This window comes from Danio aesculapii, chromosome 1 (genome assembly GCF_903798145.1).
Source record: "Danio aesculapii chromosome 1, fDanAes4.1, whole genome shotgun sequence".
NCBI classification, from domain to species: domain Eukaryota; kingdom Metazoa; phylum Chordata; class Actinopteri; order Cypriniformes; family Danionidae; genus Danio; species Danio aesculapii.
This window is the reverse complement of record NC_079435.1, coordinates 3,925,093-3,944,938: the sequence shown is the minus strand read 5'-3', so window position 1 is coordinate 3,944,938 and position 19,846 is coordinate 3,925,093. Positions and strand designations below refer to the sequence as shown.

The 19,846-nt window shown below is 38.0% G+C and overlaps 1 protein-coding gene across 1 annotated transcript in view; it reads left to right on the top strand.

Moving 5' to 3' along the window:
• Nucleotides 1–19,846, top strand: part of LOC130222651 (complement C3-like) — a 51,900-nt gene that overhangs the window by 19,484 nt on the left and 12,570 nt on the right. Inside the window, exons 18-24 of the mRNA XM_056455211.1 lie at nucleotides 2,426–2,514; nucleotides 7,057–7,196; nucleotides 8,761–8,973; nucleotides 12,026–12,080; nucleotides 14,692–14,775; nucleotides 19,382–19,585; nucleotides 19,673–19,748. Of these exons, the coding sequence (XP_056311186.1) occupies nucleotides 2,426–2,514; nucleotides 7,057–7,196; nucleotides 8,761–8,973; nucleotides 12,026–12,080; nucleotides 14,692–14,775; nucleotides 19,382–19,585; nucleotides 19,673–19,748 (861 nt within the window). The remainder of the gene's footprint in view (nucleotides 1–2,425; nucleotides 2,515–7,056; nucleotides 7,197–8,760; nucleotides 8,974–12,025; nucleotides 12,081–14,691; nucleotides 14,776–19,381; nucleotides 19,586–19,672; nucleotides 19,749–19,846) is intronic.

Here is a 19,846-nt window from a genome sequence, read left to right as displayed (position 1 = left end):
TACATTCATTCATTCATTTTATTGTCGGCTTAGTCCCTTTATTAATCTGGGATCGCCACAACGGAATGAACCGCCAACTTATCAAGCATTTGTTTTACACAGCGTATGCCCTTCCAGCTGCAACCCATCTTCCAGCTGCAACATCCACACACACTCATTCACACTCATACACTACGGACAATTTAGCCTACCCAATTCACCTGTATTTGGACTGTGGGGGAAACCGAAGCACCCGGAGGAAACCCACACGAACGCAGGGAGAACATGCAAACTCCACACAAAAACGCCAACTGACCCAGCCGAGGCTCGAACCAGCGACCTTCTTGCTGTGAGGCGACAGCACTACCTACTGCGCCACTGCATCGCCCTCTCACACATACACACATTAATTCCACACACTTATCCCTGTTCAGTTAATCACTCCCTGGTATATTTAAGACCATGTCCACACTAATACGATTTCATTTAAAAGTGCATAGTTTTCTCTCCATTTCTGCCTTCTGTCCACTTTTCTAGGAAATGTAAATGTATCTCGGGTATCTATAAACTATAACCAATCAAATTATTCCAGGTTAATTTTTACAATTGAATTTTCTCTACTACGTGTAGAGTCACATGACCCCGCTCTGTTTACACTTCTGCGTTGAGAACAGCGTATGGTCTGGCGCAGCAGTGACTGATGCTGAACTCTCAAAAAATGTTACTACACGTCGTGACGATGCATATGATTGGTTGGATTGGGATGAGTGTGGGTGGTGCGGAGAGGGAAAAAACGTAAAATAAATAAATAACACAATCGTTCATTAATCAGAATAGAGTTCAAAATCGCCCAGCCCTAACGCCCCATTCACACAGGGCTTCAGCGTCAACGCTTGACAGAGGGTGTGTCTGAATTTGAGGCTGACGCGATCATCATAGCAGCGTCAGCCAATGAGATTAGTCCGCAATCGGATGATGTCTGAGCTGGTGTATTTGCATACAGCGATCTGATTGGCTGACGCTTTTGTCGGCGCTTGAAAAGTTGAGCAAGTCCCAACTTCTGCAGCGAGCAACGCCACTGAAGCGGTGCAAATGGATCCAATGAATGGGGCGAGTATGTATCTTTCTGAAAAAACGCTGTCGAAAGTGGATACATTTGGAAATTGTGTTTTTTGTGTTGCTGTGTGGACTGTGACAACAGATACTTTTTGAAAACGTTGATGCATGTGAGACGGTCATGTGACCAATTCAGTCAACATGGTGGACGAAGTTGTAAAGATGTATTGGATCGCCGATGGACACCACAATGCTGAGCCGGCATCACAATCCTCCACTCCGCCCCCGTTGCAAATTTGCTCGCGAAAAATACACACTCAGGCCCCGTTTACACTAATAGGTCTTAGTTTTTAGATGGCATTTTAGAATGAAAATGATCCACATCCACTCTGGCATTTCATCTAGCATTTCTGAGCAGCCCTCCTTCCACACTACCGCTGAAAACATCACGTGACCACACACACACAGATACACGCACTGTCATGTGCTCGAGACAGCAGGTCCATGCGGTTAGCAGGTCAGTAGACTGGTTCAATCTTTCGCTTTCACTCTTGTACTTAGTAATTTTAGTGAAAAGAAAACCTCAGAGACTGATGGTTGGTTCCTGTTGGTTGTGCACCTTTTTTACCAACCAAGTTTGTCGACGCCATTATAACAACACCAATCACTCTGCCTATTCACGTCTATTCACGAGTCCCGCAGAAAAAGTGATTACCAGGTGGTAATTATGTGTGTAACTTATCTTTATTCATTTATGAGTTGGTTATGGTAAAACAAAGACCATGCAGGTCAAGTAGTTAAAACGGTAGGCTACAAATAATTAATTAGCTATAAATTAATTAATTATTCATAGTTAATTCACCGCCGCCTATGACGACGATGCTATCGTCCATCGCGATGTTTCATATTAGACATTGTACGATGCCAAATTGGTCGACATAGCCCAACCCTAGTTTGTAGATGGTCCATATTGCCTCTCTTCAAAGCACAATGATTACAGGAAGCTGTTGTTCAGTGGCAGAAGCAGCTCACAGGTCACACATGTTGACACGACAGAAAGTAGGTAAACGCCAGGCAGAAATGATGCAGGTAAATGTATTTTAAATCTGTGTGGATGCGCAGTACATGAAGGACAGCATTTCAGTCATTTTAGTATGGATGACAGAGACAATTGAAAACTGTAGTGTGGACATGGTCATTTTTCAGACAAAAACAGTTTCTTCAAATTTATCCGGATTAGTGTTGAAGTGTTTAGTTCCTCATAGAGTCTAAAATGTCAGTTATGTGTGTGTTCTTGTGTTAAAGTATTTGCTATTAAAGACGCATTAGTGCATAGCCTTGGTTTACTTCAGACCTTCTTGTTCTGACATGCTCTTCTCTCATATTTCAGTCCAGCGCCATCCATTGATAAAGCCATGTACCTGAAAGACTCTGCTTCTTCCTGGCAAGTTTTGGCTGTCAGTCTATCTCCAACATTGGGTATGGTAAAGCTAGTTAGTGGATGGTCTGATGAAAAAAATGATTATTATTATTATTATTATTATTATTATTATTAACAAAAGGGATGCACCGAAATCAGAATTCTGGGCGGAAACCGTAATTTGTGGAAGCACTAGGCTGAAAACCGAAACTGATTTGTAATAATCATTTATTATTTTATTAAGTACAGTGGTCCCTAGCTATAACGCGGTTCACCTTTCGGTGCCTTGCAGTTTCGCAGAATTTTTTTAAGTGCAATTTGACATGCTTACTTTCATTTTTTAACAGCGTTTTTAACAGTGTCTCCTGTACAGTACAAAATGCGTTCAGCTTGCCAAATTAACATAAATAACCGTTCGCTAGCAGTGTGAGTTCCAAGGATGCAAAAAGGGTTGTAAATGTCCGCAGCAAGACCATCGTAAAGGGGTCGCACCGAATGCGCCACACAGCAACATGCCTTTTAGAACTGTAAACATAGGTTAAATATTAGGGTACTCACACTAGCGCCGCAGGTCGGTGGCTGTCTGAGGTGCCCAGCTACAACTCAGGACACTGTTCATATTTCTGCCACACCATCTGAATAATTTCATTTTAAATAATATGCGAAAGTGTTCGTCTGGAGTGTGTTATTTCCAAATGTCATCTTCTGTGAGACCCCCTTAAGGATGGAGTCTGCTTTGGCTTTGTAGATCAGTGACTGCAGAATAAAGTACATTACGCTGGATGCCAACTTTATCCACACAAAAGCTTAAAAGCTTTATGAACCTTTTACTGAAAGCAACGAATATTTGCTTCTGACAACAGGTTTGGATCTTTAGTTTCATTCTACTGCTCTATTTTGACGATCCAGGCGCAAAGTGCAAAGCGCAGGGCGCAAACGCATTAAGGGCAATTCCGAATCCACTTTTGCTATTTTAAGGACATAAAAATCCGCTTTGCGCAGTGGCGCATGGTCTAACAGGGTTGAGCTTATTCTCTTAATGAGTTATAGGTGTGTTTTGAGTATAAACCAATCAGAGTCTCATCTCCCATTCCCTTTAAGAGTCAGTTGCGCCACGCCCTAGCGCATTTGCTATTTACATGACGGACTTTGTAAGTGGAAAAACTGAACGCTTCTCTAGAGAGAAAACAGTTAAATAGAGCATCTGCAGCATGAGAATGAGAGATGAGCCTCCTCATTCTTTACTTTAACTCTCGTGGATAGGGAAACCTCTTGTACGCACAGACATCCATTAGCCTGTACATAATTAATATAGTTTGTTAAGCGCAAAGATTCATTTCAAAACTATTTCTAAATTCAGTTCTAATTTCCAGCAAATGAATAAATGAACAATAATAACGAAGTGTGATCATATACAAATACACATGCTGTGCCCCATATGGTCTAAAACCTGAGAGGTGGGCAAATCTAAGCTTGTTTTTAATAAAACAAATATAAATATACAGATAATAAATAATACTGCTAATAATAATAACATTATACAAAAGCAAATTGTCATGAATGAACTGAAAAAGCCCCGTGAGATGAAGAAGGCATGAAATTATGGTTTTTATATTGATGTAGGCTAGAAAATAATAATTTTTGTACTATTTTATTCCTTTAATTCTTTTTCATTTGTAAAGATATTTGTGTATTGCTGTACATCCTGTGTGTATTAAGCAAAGTGTAAGCGAGGCACACAACTAATGCGCTCTGCGCTGGATTTTAGACCTGCTTTGATCTGGTCTATTGTGCGTCTATTATAGTCCCTCAAAATAGCCACGCGCCAGCAATAAGGATGCAACGATCAATTGGTTTCACTATTAACCATGCTTTAATTCGTCACAATTACTTAATCGTAAAGGCTTCTCAACACCGTGTTTCTTCACGGAACAAAACTGCTGCAACTAAACTGCGCTAGTTTGTCGCACACTAGATTAACTATGACTGAAGCTATTAACTAAGGCAAGCTCGTGCAAGTTCGTTATTTCCACTGGAGGGACGCAGCGCTTACGCTTTTCAGGCGCACCTTGTTGGGATGACAGGGGTCTTTTGTGGCTGAAGTCTGAGAAAGAAGCAGTATATGAAAAGTACACATGTTTGCAAACCCACTTAAAGTTATACATAATGACGTCAATAAGAGCGATCATGTAGTGAATGTTAATCCACCAGCCGAGATCAACCGAGTGATTTCGGAGAGAGCGTTGAAAGACTCGAAGTGGATCAGCTGTTTAATGGCCTGAATCTCGATGCGTTGCATTCACCGCAAATGTCCGCTAAATTTAAAATCTAACACTGTACACATCATCGGCAAAGAAGCTCGCCTTTACTACAGTATTGCGCCGGTGGTCATCGTGAGAATCCTACTCTGCCCCGCTTATATGGGCCGGATGACTCGCCAGCTTTTTTTTTTCACACACACAGAGAGAGGAAAATCTGAGCATAATGAGACTGAGCATTTACAATGACCAAACCGAAACCAAACAGTAGGACTTTTTATAGCAGATAACTCAAACATTTAAGGCAGAATGATAATGAGAAATTTTATTCATTGTTAGTATTATTGTCATCTTTTTCATCATTAATATTTTATAATTATTAGACATTCATTTTGGAATTATTGCGCAAATATCAATAAGTCATCGCAGCATTAGTTAGACAGTTGTTTCTGGTTTTTGTTCGTCCTAATTGATGTTGTTTTCAAATACAATAAATCCTCTAATATACAAGTAGGCATGTGCCGGTATCACATTTTCATGCTGCGATTAATTTATTGAGCTTTTATCACGGTATACGGTATTATCACGATATTGTAATTTTACTAGAGAAACAGGTAAAAAAACACAAAAAACTTCAGTTTCGTCAACTTAGTAACTTTAATAACTTTTTAATTAACTAAAAGTACTTCAAACATTTAAATACAAATAAATATAAATAAAACAATACACAATATAAAAGTAAACTTGAGCAATTATATCAAAGTGAATGTGCAAAGAGAAACCGTCTTCGATCAGCAATCCCTCTGCATTTTTTGGAACCCAAAATATTTCCAAACCTCTGACTTTTTTTTTTGAAGGGGGATAAATTGTCGGCAGCGTTCCTCCTTCCGCCATGCTTCTTCTTCGTGTGAGGATTAGAGAGCGGGGCAGCGGCGGCGCGCACTGCGTGCACACAGTGCTTCTACATGCGGGGATTGTTTACATCAGAGTGCGCATCAGTTCTGCGCAGCATATACGCAGTGTTTCTTCAAGCGGTTGATGGAAAATAAGCTGAGGCGCGTTCTAAGAATATAAATTCGGATCTATTATTTTTCACGGTATTTTGAAGTGCCCGCGATAACAATATCGTGCATATTCATTACCGTGATTTATCGCATTACCGAATACCGGCACAAGCCTATATACAAGTTGTAGTGGTGCTCGTTAATTTTTGGTGGGTGCTCCTAAATTTTTTCTGGTGCTCCTAAATTTTATAAGTTGGGAGCACTGGCAATTTCAAGCCCTGCATTAGACAAATACTGTTTTTATTTATTAACCTAATAAATAAACATTTTATTCTTATTTTTATTTATTTATTGTTCTGTCATTTATTTACAGTGTAAAATTATTGCTGTTTAAATGTCGAAAACATTCACTTATTTTAAAGCACAAAGACAGAAATGGACTATTATTTGTTTTTAATATTATTATGTGCTGTATTAATTAGTTACTGAGCAGCAATAAATAACACTGTAAAATATAAGGAGTTTTCATCTTATTCTCTAAACTAGTGGGGTTTGAAATTATTGAATGCATAATAATCATGATAACCGTGATTATTTCTCAGACTATAATCGTACAACCAAAATCTAAAATCGTTGCATCCCTAGCCAGCAATGCGCCTTAACACGCCTCCTTTTTTAGACCAGAACGCCTATGCGCGCACATATGAGCGTAAATGCATTTGCTATTTAAAAAAAGTCAAAACGACTCTTGCGCTGCGCTGAAACTAGCAAACACCTATTGCGTCGTGCCTTGCGCAGCATTGCGCTGGGTATATGGCAGGGCCCTATAACACTGAACTTTGACACTGAACTGTGACGATGTTAATGGCTGTCTGAAAAAAGTGTATAAAGTTTGTAGTGAGTGCCTTTACAGCCTTAAAACATCTATAATAATTGTAAAAAATAGAGCTGACTACTACGCGGATTTCGCCCAACGCTGTTTTTTTTAGAACATGACACCCGCAATAAACGAGGGACTACTGTATTGATTATTGTGACAGGCATAGTTTCAGTATCCAACCTAGTGCTTGGCGATAAAATCGTTATCAATATTTATTGACCGTACACCACTGTCAATAATGATAAAAAAATTTTTTTGCTATGAAGCGCTATAGTTTTATTAAAATGTGTCTGCTGGGTGTGGTGCAGCGTAACCATTGGTCCATATTTTTGGTCATTTTACTCTTTCAGCGAATAAACAAAAAAGCCATTTACAGCTGATAATTTTCAACCGCAGAACATTTGGTGCATCTCTATTTAAAAGGCCGGTTTAACTTTTCTATGCATTTGTTCCTCTAAGGCATCTGTGTGGCAGAACCTGAGGAGATGGTTGTTTTTAAGGGTCTTTTAATTGACCTCAAGATGCCTTACTCAGCTAGACGAGGCGAACAACTGGAAATCAAGGCCATTATTCACAACTACACTCCAATGAAGCATAAGGTAAATCTGATTATTTGCTATAAATGCTTGTGTTGTTTAAAGGGCACCTATGGTGAAAAATCTACTTTTCAAGCTGTTTGGACAGACATGTGTGTAGATATAGTGTGTAGACCATCATATTGGGGTGATATAAGCACACCCAGTGCTTTTTTTTTCAAATTTAACAACATAAAAACGGGGTGACCAATTGGAGCGGTTTTGAGACTGACCGCAACTTTACGTAGGAGAGCGGTCCCCCCGCCCACCAATATTGATTGACAGCTGCACGCATTAACATGTCCGGTAGTCACGTGTATAATCATATCATCAAGACAGGACGAGCGCAAAGCAGCCGGGAATAAAAGGTGTGTTCAGTTCGCTAGAGTCATAAATCATCATCAAACGTGATCAAGAGTGAGTTTCACAAGTTTAACATGTTTTAAAACAGAGCATGTGTGTCATGAATTACAGCGATTCACTTCAGATGCACTTAATCAGCACAGCCGCGTGTCTGAACAATTATAAAAGACGCTTCAATCGCAGTTTGTGGACGTTAAATCAGGTTTATTTTGTACATTAATATAAGAGATTTCCATACAGCAGTGGAGATTTACCAGTATCATGTCACATATGCGTACAAAATGAGTGCGAAGCTTAACGCGCTGTCTCTCTCTCTCTCTCTCTGCGTGTGTGTGTCTGCGTGTGTGAGCTATGTGTGTGCGTGTATGTCTGCGCTACGTTTGTGTGTGTGTATGTGTGTGCGCTATGTGTATGTGTGTCTGTGCTATGTGTGTGTGTCCTCGCTGTGTGTGTGCGTGAACTTTGTAATGACATTGTGTGTGACTCATTGTTGCAAATCCACAAAATTGCATCAAATACTGATTGTTAAAGTTCTTACTGTAGTATTTCTCACACACGTTATGCGAGATCTGCTTCCTGAGGCAGCCGAGGGCGGCGATTGCTGACAGGCACGTGGGAACGGTGGGCAGGGAGGACTAGCATTAAAGGTTCAGTACAAAAAAACAGCAAAACCTTTTTTCCAGCTATAACATAGACACTTCAGACAGCTATAATCAATAATCTGATGGGTGTTTTGAGCTGAAACTTTACAGACACATTCTGGGGACACAAAAGACTTATATTAAATATGACAAAAGGGGTAACCTATTACCTATGCCCTTTAAAGATACAGTTTATATCTGACTGTTTGTATTAAATGACAAAATTGTATTACAAATAGTAAATAAATATCAATATATTCATACATTTTAATACAAGAATTGCTGCTGTGAAGAAAATATAAAACTGTGTATGGAAAGCATCGTCAATGCACCGCGATGCACCGAGATATCAAATTGAACCGAATCGATGGTATGATAATTGTAACCGAACTGTGAGACCAGTGTAGGTTCACACCTCTAATACACGTTGCAGCATTCTTGGTTTCTAGGACTTTATTTTGGCTCAAAATAAAAATTAGTGTTAGAATACTGCCCTGTGTCTAAACTAATGTCCTCCATCATCACACATTTAATATTCATTGTGAATGCTTTCTAGATGTTGAAGTTATTTCTATTTTCTCCAGGTGCGTGTGGAGTTCATGGAGTCAGCGGATGTTTGCAGTCTTGCCAGTAAGAAAGAAAAATACACAACAATAGTAACCGTCCCAAAAGACTCCAGCATATCGGTTCCATATGTGATCATTCCCATGACGCTGGGCAATCACATGATTGAGGTGAAAGCTGCGGCGTATGATGGTGTCTACACTGATGGAGTGAGAAAGAGCCTGAAGGTGGTGGTACGTTTGAATTTTTCTGAATAGATTTCTGTCGCTTTTCATTTTATTTGGTCATTTGCAGCACATATTGTTCAGTGTGTTTGACAGATGCTGAACAGATAAACTAGAGCACTGCTAGTTAAAAGTGCACTAAGCAATATTTCAAACACCAATCAGCATCAAGGCTCGAAATTAACCTTTTTTCTTGGTAGCACCGGTGCTCCTAACTTAAAAAATGTAGGTGCATCAGACAAAATTTTGTCGCACCCACCAATTATGAGCACCGTTACTACACGTTATATTGACCTTATTCTTCAATGCGGAAGTGCGCTCGTTTTTGCGATTGTTTTAGAACTTCCGATTCAGCTGCCTATGGGAGAAATGACTAGGAATAATAAACGTCAGAAAACAGTCAAACTAAGTAATCTACAAACAAGTGTTTGCATGACAATACAGACAAAGTAGAATAATATAATAAGAAAATATCAGTTTGCAACACCAAGCAGCAAAACAAGCTTTTTTTAACGTCTAAAAATGAATGGAAGTGAATGAAACCGGAAGTCTCGAGCCAAAATGATTCAAATGGCTGCGCCCACTCGTACACGAATAAGGTGAATATGAACAGATTTAATGCATTTGAAATGAACTCTAATTAAAACTAACAAATAAAGAAAAATCATGCGTTGGGGCGTAAGCAATCGATATGATTGTGTCACAGCAGCTAAAATATACACAGATGCGGTGCGACCTGTTTAAATAGTCTATTGGCACGACTCGTGTGAGTGATGCTCTCTTTGCTGCAAGTGCAGCCTTTGTATTTCCACTGTTTTGAGCTGCTGTGACGCGAGCAAAGCGATCATCCCTATCTAGTGTCTCATCCAAACTTTTGACCTCTCCCAGAAGCTCCGCGAGTCTCCCGCAAATTTATACCGGCACTGTGATCCCCAAAATGAGTTAAAATAGCCAGAAATCATGGCGGCGAAAGTGAATAAGCAAGAGAACAGATCGCGAGAGGCACAGTGATGTTCTAATGTACATTTCTTCGGTTAAATGAATAGAGCTGTTAAGATATCGTGAGTGCAAATCCCTCTCATTGAGGGATCTGCTGTCAATAGTTGGAGACGAGCAAAATATTTGAATGATCTTGCATGTATTTAGGCCTTTTTTACATATAACAACTGAAAGTTCTGTGTTCTCGACAATATTGCGAGTTCACTAAAAGCTGGCTGGAATTATTAGATAAATAAAACTTAAAAATATATTTTAACATGACTATTTAATAATATAACTTCTTGTAATAAACTCATTGCTATAAACCAGGGGTGTCCAAACTACGGCCCGCGGGCCATCTGCGGCCCGCTATCAGTTTTGTGGCGGCCCGCAAGGCTTCTTAGAAACATTAATAGAATCTGACTAGCTATACAAAAATTAATGTAATTCAATAAATAACCACTGGGTGTCGCTATGACATGCCTTCAATTAGGCAGGAGTTCCTGTTATGAAGGAAAACGAGCCGAACAAACTGAAGGAAACATAATTGATAATCACGTTTTGGCGAGCCGTGGCGCAACCAAGAAAAAGGAAAATCAACAGTGAGTGCAGGAAATTTCAGTCTTGTTGGGGCGAAGAATATTTCTTCACAGAGGTCAGCGGAATATGTGTCTGTTTAATTTGCCAGGAATCAGTTGCAGTAATGAAGAAATATAATATTAAAAGACATTATGAAACAAAACATCAGGCCTTCAGCTGGTGCCGAACGAGATCAAAAAGTCAAATAATTAGCAGCTGCCCTCTCAGTTCAACAACAGATGTTTTTTCCATGTTAATAATGTGCAAGAAAATTCTACGCTGGCTAGTTATATAAGAGAGCTGGCTAGCTAGAGCTAATGTTAGCTCAGCTAATCGCACAGCACGGGAAACCCTTCACTGAAGGAGAATTTATAAAGGAGTGTTTGATGAGTGTTCCAACTAATTTGCCCAGAGAAGTTTCAAGATTATAAAAATGTGAGTCTTTCTAGAGACACAGTTGGACGACAAATCAAAGTAATTCCATAATAATACACAAGCACACACACATGCATATCTATATATCTATATCTATCTATATATATATATATATCTATCTATACATATATATATATATATATATATATATATATATATATATATATATATATATATATATATATATATATATATATATATATATATACACACATACGTATATATACACACATACACACACACACACATACATACATACATACATATATATACATATATATATATATACTACATATATATTAATATATATATATATAATATACATATACATATATATATATATAATATAATATATATATATATACATATATATATATATAATATATAATATATATATATATTATATATATATATATATATAAGTATATAGTATACATATACATATACATTTCTAAATATATAATATATATATATATATATATATATATATATATATATCTATATATATATAATATATATATATATATATATATATGCGTGTCTAGTGATGTATGTAAATTTGGCCCGGGACAAAGTTATTTTTTTTGCAATCTGGCCCTCGGCCCAAAAACTTTGGGACACCCCTGAGACCCCTTATAAGGCTTTTCCTTTAGTAAGTATTTGATTTATAGGTGTGGATTTTAACTTCGTATGGGACAAATATGCACTCCAAACTTTTTCTCGTCTCAGACATGTTGAATTCTTCTTCATTTGCATTCTTTGTCATTTTACAATGAATCACATTAATTTTAAGTAATGTAAAAGCTGCACACTTTGTGGATAAAAAAAAGATATAAAAATAAATCTTAATGTTTAGCTTGTACGATTTTACAGTTCAAATAGTTGTTCAGTTATTTACTACTGTCAATAAAAGAAATAAATTAACACCATGACACCTTGTGTTTGTTTGCATCGGTGTCAGTCTGAACAGCCGTGCCACGCCGCACAACACCCCCCCCCCCATCCAAAAAATGTAAACTTAGGGGAAAAACTGCTTTAACGCACTGTTCTATCTCTGTTTCTCTTTCAGTATGAGGGCGAGCTGTTACCCTGGCACAAACCAAATGTGGAGCTCAATCCTCATGGTGAGATTTACTGTGAACTATGGAAACTTCAACTAACAAAATACATATGTATCATTACATATAGGGCTGCACGATTAATCGAAAAAAGATCACGATCTCGATTCGACCCTACACACGAACTTAATTCAGCTATTCTATGATTCAGCCAATTATATTTTCAAGGTCAGGAGAGAAGGGTAAAGGCGGACACACGAGTCTTCACAGCAACACGAACACCTTCAAATGGCGTTAAAGTGTCACGTACTGTTTTCATAAAGTATAATTCACCCAGAAATGTCACTTCTGTCTTAATGTAATGATGTATTCGTGGCTGCAAAATCACATGAGGCGACCGTGACGTGTTTGTTTACTACTGAGAACGCGCGCGTGCACACCAATCACGCCTACTTTAGTGAACACAACCTGCGTAGGCTGTAAATAACAAATAATGAAGTTGTAAATAACAGTTTGTTGCACATAGCGATCGTTTGAGAGCTGCGCTGAAAGAATAATTTGCATGGGGAAGTGAAAGTGAAGGTGGTGTTACACCAAATTCTGTGATGATCGTATGTGACTCTAATAGGCACTGTTCTCACTGTTCGGCTTGAACTCACTCCCACAGGCACTAGCGCGCATATCATTCAAATGATCATATCGCATTTTAGAGTTATGATTACGACAAGCATTTGATATGTTTTTTCTTTCATAGCTAACACAAAATGTTGCGCATGAAAATAAATGTTTACTCTCAGTATAACTACTCTAGCCTATATAATGTTGAATGTAATGCAAGAAGGAATCTGATAATGACAAATGTCTCATTTTACCCGTGAAAACAAATGGTCTATAATGCTGTCAATGACAAATCGTCACCTTGGAATTATAAGGTTGTGTCTGCGTTCTGAATGATATTGAGATATTGAGCTTCAAAGTTTTTGCATTCCATATAGCAAACAGTATGTGTGTAACATCAGTTTTTTTAAATAAAAAGACTTAAAATGTAAACAACTTATAAAGAAACATCCCATAATGTAAATAAGTTTTCAATTATTAAGAATGTCATTGAAGGGCACATAGTTTAACTCTTTTTTGTGATTTAATATTAATATGATGGTTCTTCTGAGTGTGCCAGTTTAGGTTCAGTTTAAAACACAATTCAGATTTGTTTAATTATAATGTGTTAAAAAGTGTCATGTTGGGGGCGTGTCCACAGCTTCCTGATTTAGGGGTGTGTTGCTTTACATGTAAATTAGTTTCAGCTTCCCGCCCAACGTAACAAGGGGGCGGAGCCATAAGCTCACCCGCTCTGTGTTTGCAACAGAGTCAGACAGGCAGACTGAGAGGAGGAGCAGGAGTGAGAGGTTCAGCATTCAGTCGTACATGTATGACTCTGACACAGACCAAGCAGAGAGTACAAAATCATTTGTGTCTTTGTACAGTTTTACAGTCAACTGTGTGTTAGTTTCAAGTGCCGAGCTTGTACACCGAGACTAATAACCACGGACACTGAAATAACTTTGACTGAGGCAACCGGATGCGCCGCTCAAAGCCGCGACACGGCACACCAGACACTCTCTGTGGCGCGGCAGAAAGCATGAAGTGTCCCGAATCGTCGCGCCACACATTTTAAAATTCTTAAACATAGGTTTCTATCAGGGTACACACAACGGTGCCCAGTCGCCGACTTGAAGCGCCGTTGTGTGTGCCCTGATAGAAACCTATGTTTAGAATTCTAAAATGCATGGCACAGCGTCAGGTACAGCCTTTAGTGATATCGCTTCGACTCACGCTGAAAATGGCGGATGTGAATCAACAAACTGAGGATATGATGACGCGCCTGTCAATCAATATTGGTGGGCGGGGGGACCGCTCTCCTACGTAAAGTTGCGGTCGATCTGAAAACCGCTCCAATTGGTCCACCATTTTTTATGTTGTTAAATTGAAAAAAAAAAGCAATGGGTGTGTTTATATCACCCCAATATGACGCTCTATACACCATACATGCACATATGTCTGTCCAAACAGCTTGAAAAGTAGATTTTTCACCATAGGTGCCCTTTAACTCAACTTTGACAAAAATCTCAGATAGAACCTTATAATTCTAAGGTGACGAAATGACAAGCACATGTCTCAAACATATACAAAATCAACTTTATAATTATAAATAGTTATATTCTGATGTCATCATTTTACTGTGAATTAACAAACAGGACATTTTGAAAGTCTGTTCAAGTCCACCATAATGACTGTACAAAATTTAGCATTTTAAGCAACAGTAGACCTACACACAGGCCTAACATTATTATTGTTGCTTTATCAAATGTTTGAGAATCAACAATAATAATAGGCTACCAATATTAACCTTTATTTTACATCTACAGAATCGTGAGAAAAATTGTGATAAAAAAAAAAACAGGATTCACATTTTAGCCAGAATCGTGCAGCCCTAATTGCATCTTATATAAAGTCAGACGAGGTAAAATCTCCCATGAATATCTTCATAGTTTCAGCCGTTGAATGAATCACAATCAGGTCCTGCTCTTTTCATGCTCAGTACTCACCACAGCGTCCAGAAATATGACTACTGACTCTTTCATTTCATTTTCATTGTTTTTCATTTCAAAATGAACAGGGAGAAATCAAGTAACTGTTAGAGCTGATATTCCAGCTGACCGGATCCCAGACACTCCTGCTTACGCATACGTTATAATTACTGGTAAGTTACAAATATACTTCTGTGAATTCACAGTGATTCATTTATATGAAGAAGTATTCATATTTTATTGAGACAGATGAAGTCTATACTAAAAATTAATTGTATTTTTGTGGCACGTCCAGTTGAACTGCACTGATGAAGCCTTTCTTGGCCATTCTGAAAAGCATTTGTAAACATATGCATCTGATTTAAAATAATATTTCCCTACATTTCTATACCACTTTTCTGGGTACTCAAATCGCTTTACGCATTCATTGGGGGAATCTCCTCATCCACCACCAATCTGTATCATCTACTCGGATGATGCAGCGACAGCCGTTCTGCGTCAGATTGCACACCGGCTGATTGGTGGAGAGGAGACAGAGTGATGAAGCCAATTATGATATGGAGATGGTTAAGAGGCCATGATAGACAGAGGCCAGTAGGAGGGAATGTCCCGATCCGGTATTGATATCGGAAGTAGGTCCAATATCAGCCCCCAAAAAAACTCTTTTGGACCGTAGTAAAAATCTCCGATATAAGCAGTCCATTCCGCTTTAAACTCCATTACAGCTATTCTATCCAGCAGCGTCCAGAGGCAGCATGCGAAGCCCACATGATCACAAAACTGCTTGCTAGTGAAGTAGCAAAGAAAAAGAGCGATGTCAGCCGTGTGGCAGTATTTCCCATAAAAGTCCGAAAAAGATAGAGGTAAAGTTGGTTTTATATTCGGATATTCAGACTTTCTCCTTAATTATATAATATCAGAAAAGTATTCTTTGCAAATTCTGAATAGGGAAATCATTTTAACAGCAAATGACTATCAAAGTACAGCATTGTTCAAAGTGAATTAGATAGTGTTAATGTTGTTTAGAAGTCATACTTGCATGCTAATTCCGATCGAATATTCAAAGTAACATGGTAAACAATAAAGAGACTGCTAAATGAACGAATGATCGAATATAAAACTAACTTCTATCCGAAAAAGACAGTGTGGCTTAGTGCAACACTTGGTGTTGGAACAGAACCGGGAAAGTTTAATACGTCCAACTTCATCGTGCATTTGAAGCAGCATCACAAAACTCCGCATGAGGACTTTCACAAGACCACTGAGTTAAAGAAACAATCCTTTGGCAACTTCAAGCAACCAACGCTGCCTGAAACCCTTGCAAAGCGTGACAAATTCCATCGTAAGAACAATCCTTTACATTACTGGAGAGCCAACCAAGTTCGACTACCCACCCTGGCCGCAACAGCAGCTAAGTTCCTTTGTGCTCCCTGCACAAGCGTTGAGAGCGAAAGGCTCTTTAGCACAGCATCAATTATTGTTGACTCACTGCTCAGCATGCAGAAATGCTTATCTTCTTAAAAAAAGATCTCCACATCATGCTCGGACTGCAGAAAGTTGAGTTGGAGGAGTAGGAAGTGTCGTCCTCCTTTAATACAGGGCAGAGAACAAAAACCTAACTTAGAGTTATATTTATTTTGTTTGCACTATTGTTTGTGGATAGTAAATGCAACGATCTCATACTTTCGGGCAGTGTGTGTGAAATTGAAACTTTGGACACTCAACCTTTAGCAGTTGGTCAATAAGCAATTTATTTTTTCTTATGTTCCTGCTCTCAGCTGTTCCTACCATTTGTGACCTTAAATTAGTGTTTTGCACTTAAAAAATATATATTTTTTTTGTTTATTCAAATAAGATATTTTTTTTAGGGTCTTCATATTTATTCTTTAATTTTTATATATTTATATATATATATATATATATATATATATATATATATATATATATATATATATATATATATATATATATATATATATATATATATATATATATATTCTTATGTAAAAGGTTCACATTTATGCAACCAATAGTTAATAAATTGGTCGTTTTTTTCCATACTTACTGTTGCTGACTTTTGTTCTCAGTTTGATCTAGACGCTCATACATTCCACTCAACAATATACAGTTCAAGTCAGAGTTTTTAGCCCCCCTTTGAATTATTTTTCTTTTTTAAATATTTCCCAAATGATGTTTAACAGAGCAAGGAAATTTTCACAGTATGTCTGATAATATTTTTTCTTCTGGAGAAAGTATTATTTATTTTATTTCGGCTAATATAAAAGCAGTTTTTAATTTTTTAAGAAACATTTAAAGGTCAAAATTATTAGCCCCTTTAAGCCATATTTCTTTCCAATAGTCTACAGAACAGACCATCATTATACAATAACTTGCCTAATTACCCTAACTTGCCTAGTTAACTTAATTAACCTAGTTAAGCCTTTAAATGTCACTTTAAGCTGTATAGCCTAATATTATTTACTGTCATCATGACAAAGATAAAATAAATCAGTTATTAGAAATGTGCTGAAAATCTTCTTTCTGTTAAACAGAAATTGGGGAAAAAACTAAATAATTCTAATAATAATTATATTGTTAGAATTATTTCTAATAATATAGGAGGGCTAATAATTCAGAAGGGCTAATAGTTCTGACTTCAACTGTAGGTAAAAGTTCATGATATGTGCTGATTATTGTATCGGATTTGTATTGGTATCGGTTAGTACTGAAGGCTGCAATATCGGTCTCGTATCGGAAGTTAAAACGTTGTATCGGGACATCCCTAGTTGTGGTGGTTTATTTGGGATGTGGTGGGTTTCTTAGGTTATTAAAGGTGTTTTCTGTCACTACATGTTTAGCCTGCATTAATGCATTCAGTGTATGCTACACGATTAATCATTAAAAGATCAGAATCTCAACACCCACACAACATAAATTGTAAATGATGGTGATTTGCATATGTTTATTAAACCTTCCGATCGCTGCATTCAAGTCTGTGTTTGAAAAACACAAAAATCAAGAAAGAGATCGAGTCTTTAGTCTTTTGAGTTAGTTATGAAGATACAAACAGTCAAATAACATAGCAGTACTGGGAGAACAGTTTATAGTTTAGATAAAACCACTGATGTTTATGGTAAAGATTAAAATCACAATCATACGCATTTCACTTGACGCTCAAAAATGAAAGTTGTAGGCAGCAATTACATTATTAACCCAATACGTGGCAACAACTAGCCATCAAAAATATGCCACTGAATAATTCTTCAATAATGATCATCTAGCAATGAAACATGCAGTTTTCATGAGTGAAGAACTGAATCGTTTATTGAAAATGAGACTAAAATAAATATGGGTTGTACAAACTATAATGTTAGATATCTTCATGTAGCATTCATTTTCCACAGTACTGAACTGAGTATTTTACAATATTTATTTTTTTTTCAGCTGATTATTTCTTTATTTTATTTTTAATAAAATTACAGGATCTTCTGTTTGTTAAAACCAAAAGTTTCTTGCAGTGTTTTTTTTGTAATAAATGGAAAGCAAATTACATTTGTCTCCTCCACTTTTTGCCTGATCTGAAAATGGTCCGATCCGTGACTAAGAAACCATAATGTGATCCAAACCATGAGATTTGTGATCTGTTACATTTACATTTAGCAGACGCTTTTATCCAAAGCGACTTACAAATGAGGACAAGGAAGCAATTTACACAACTATAAGAGCAGCAGTGAACAAGTGCTATAGACAAGTTTCAGGTGTGTAAAGTCTAAGAAGCAAACATTAGTAATGTGTGTTTTTTTTTTTGAGAGAGAGAGAGAGAGTACAGTTAGTGGTATAGCCAGAGAGGCAGTTACAGATTAGGAAGGAAAGTGGAGACTAAATAGTTGAGTTTTTAGTCGTTTCTTGAAGACAGCAAGTGACTCTGCTGTTCTGATGTAGTTAGGGAGTTCATTCCACCAACTGGGCAGATTGAATGCGAGAGTTCGGGAAAGTGATTTCTTCCCTCTTAGGGATGGAACCACGAGGCGACGTTCATTCACAGAACGCAAGTTTCTGAAGGGCACATATATCTGCAGAAGTGAGAGCAGATACGAAGGAGCAAAGCCAGAGGTCGCTTTGTAAGCAAACATCAGAGCTTTGAATTTGATGCGAGCAGCAACTGGCAGCCAGTGCAAACGGGTGAGTAGCGGAGTGACATGTGCTCTTTTGGGTTCATCAAAGACCACTCGTGCTGCTGCGTTCTGAAGCAGCTGAAGAGGTTTGATAGAATTAGCTGGAAGCCCGGCTAGCAGAGAGTTGCAATAGTCCAGTTTGGAGAGAACAAGAGCTTGAACAATGAGTTGAGCTGCATGTTCAGATAGGAAGGGTCGGACCTTTCTGATGTTATAGAGTGCGAATCTGCAAGATCGAGCAGTTCTAGAAATGTGGTCAGAGAAGTTTAGTTGGTCATCAATCGTTACTCCAAGGCTTTTTACCATTTTGGATGCAGTAATGGTTGCCCCATCCATCTGGATTGAAAAGTTATGGTGTAGAGTCGGGTTGGCAGAAACTTCAAGCATTTCCGTTTTCGCGAGGTTAAGCTGGAGATCATGATCTTTCATCCAGTATGAAATATCTGACAGGCAGGCTGAAATGCGAGCTGGAACCGAGGGATCACCACAAGTATCCATGTAAACATAGTCATTGTGCTGAGAGTGTTACATACAAAACACCTCTGCATAACAAATACATACATTTAAAAAATCTCAAGCTGCATTGCTACTTTGGTTGCTCCAGGTGAAGAGATCGCCCAGACTGTGGAGCAGGCCATCAGTGGAAGCTTCATGGGTCAACTTATTGTCCAGCCTCAGGGCAATGGAGAGCAGAACATGATCTTCATGACTTTACCAGTCATCGCCACTCATTACCTGGACAGCACCAATCAGTGGGATGCTATAGGCATGAAGCGCCGTGCTGAAGCCATTTACCATATCAAGACAGGTCAGTAGGGTACAAGAGATGTACAGAATCTGGCCACTGACATTAAAAAAAAACATAGACATCTTTTTTAATCCTTTTTGTATTAAGGTTATGACCAACAGCAGGCCTATCGTAAACCAGATGGATCCTACGCTGCCTTGATAGACAGACCGAGCAGTGCATGGTAGAATATTTTGATTTCATTTTTTCACTAAAAATATATTGCTTATTTGCAAAATAACGTATCAAGGCCTGCTCACACTGTGAGATTTCAGCAAGGAT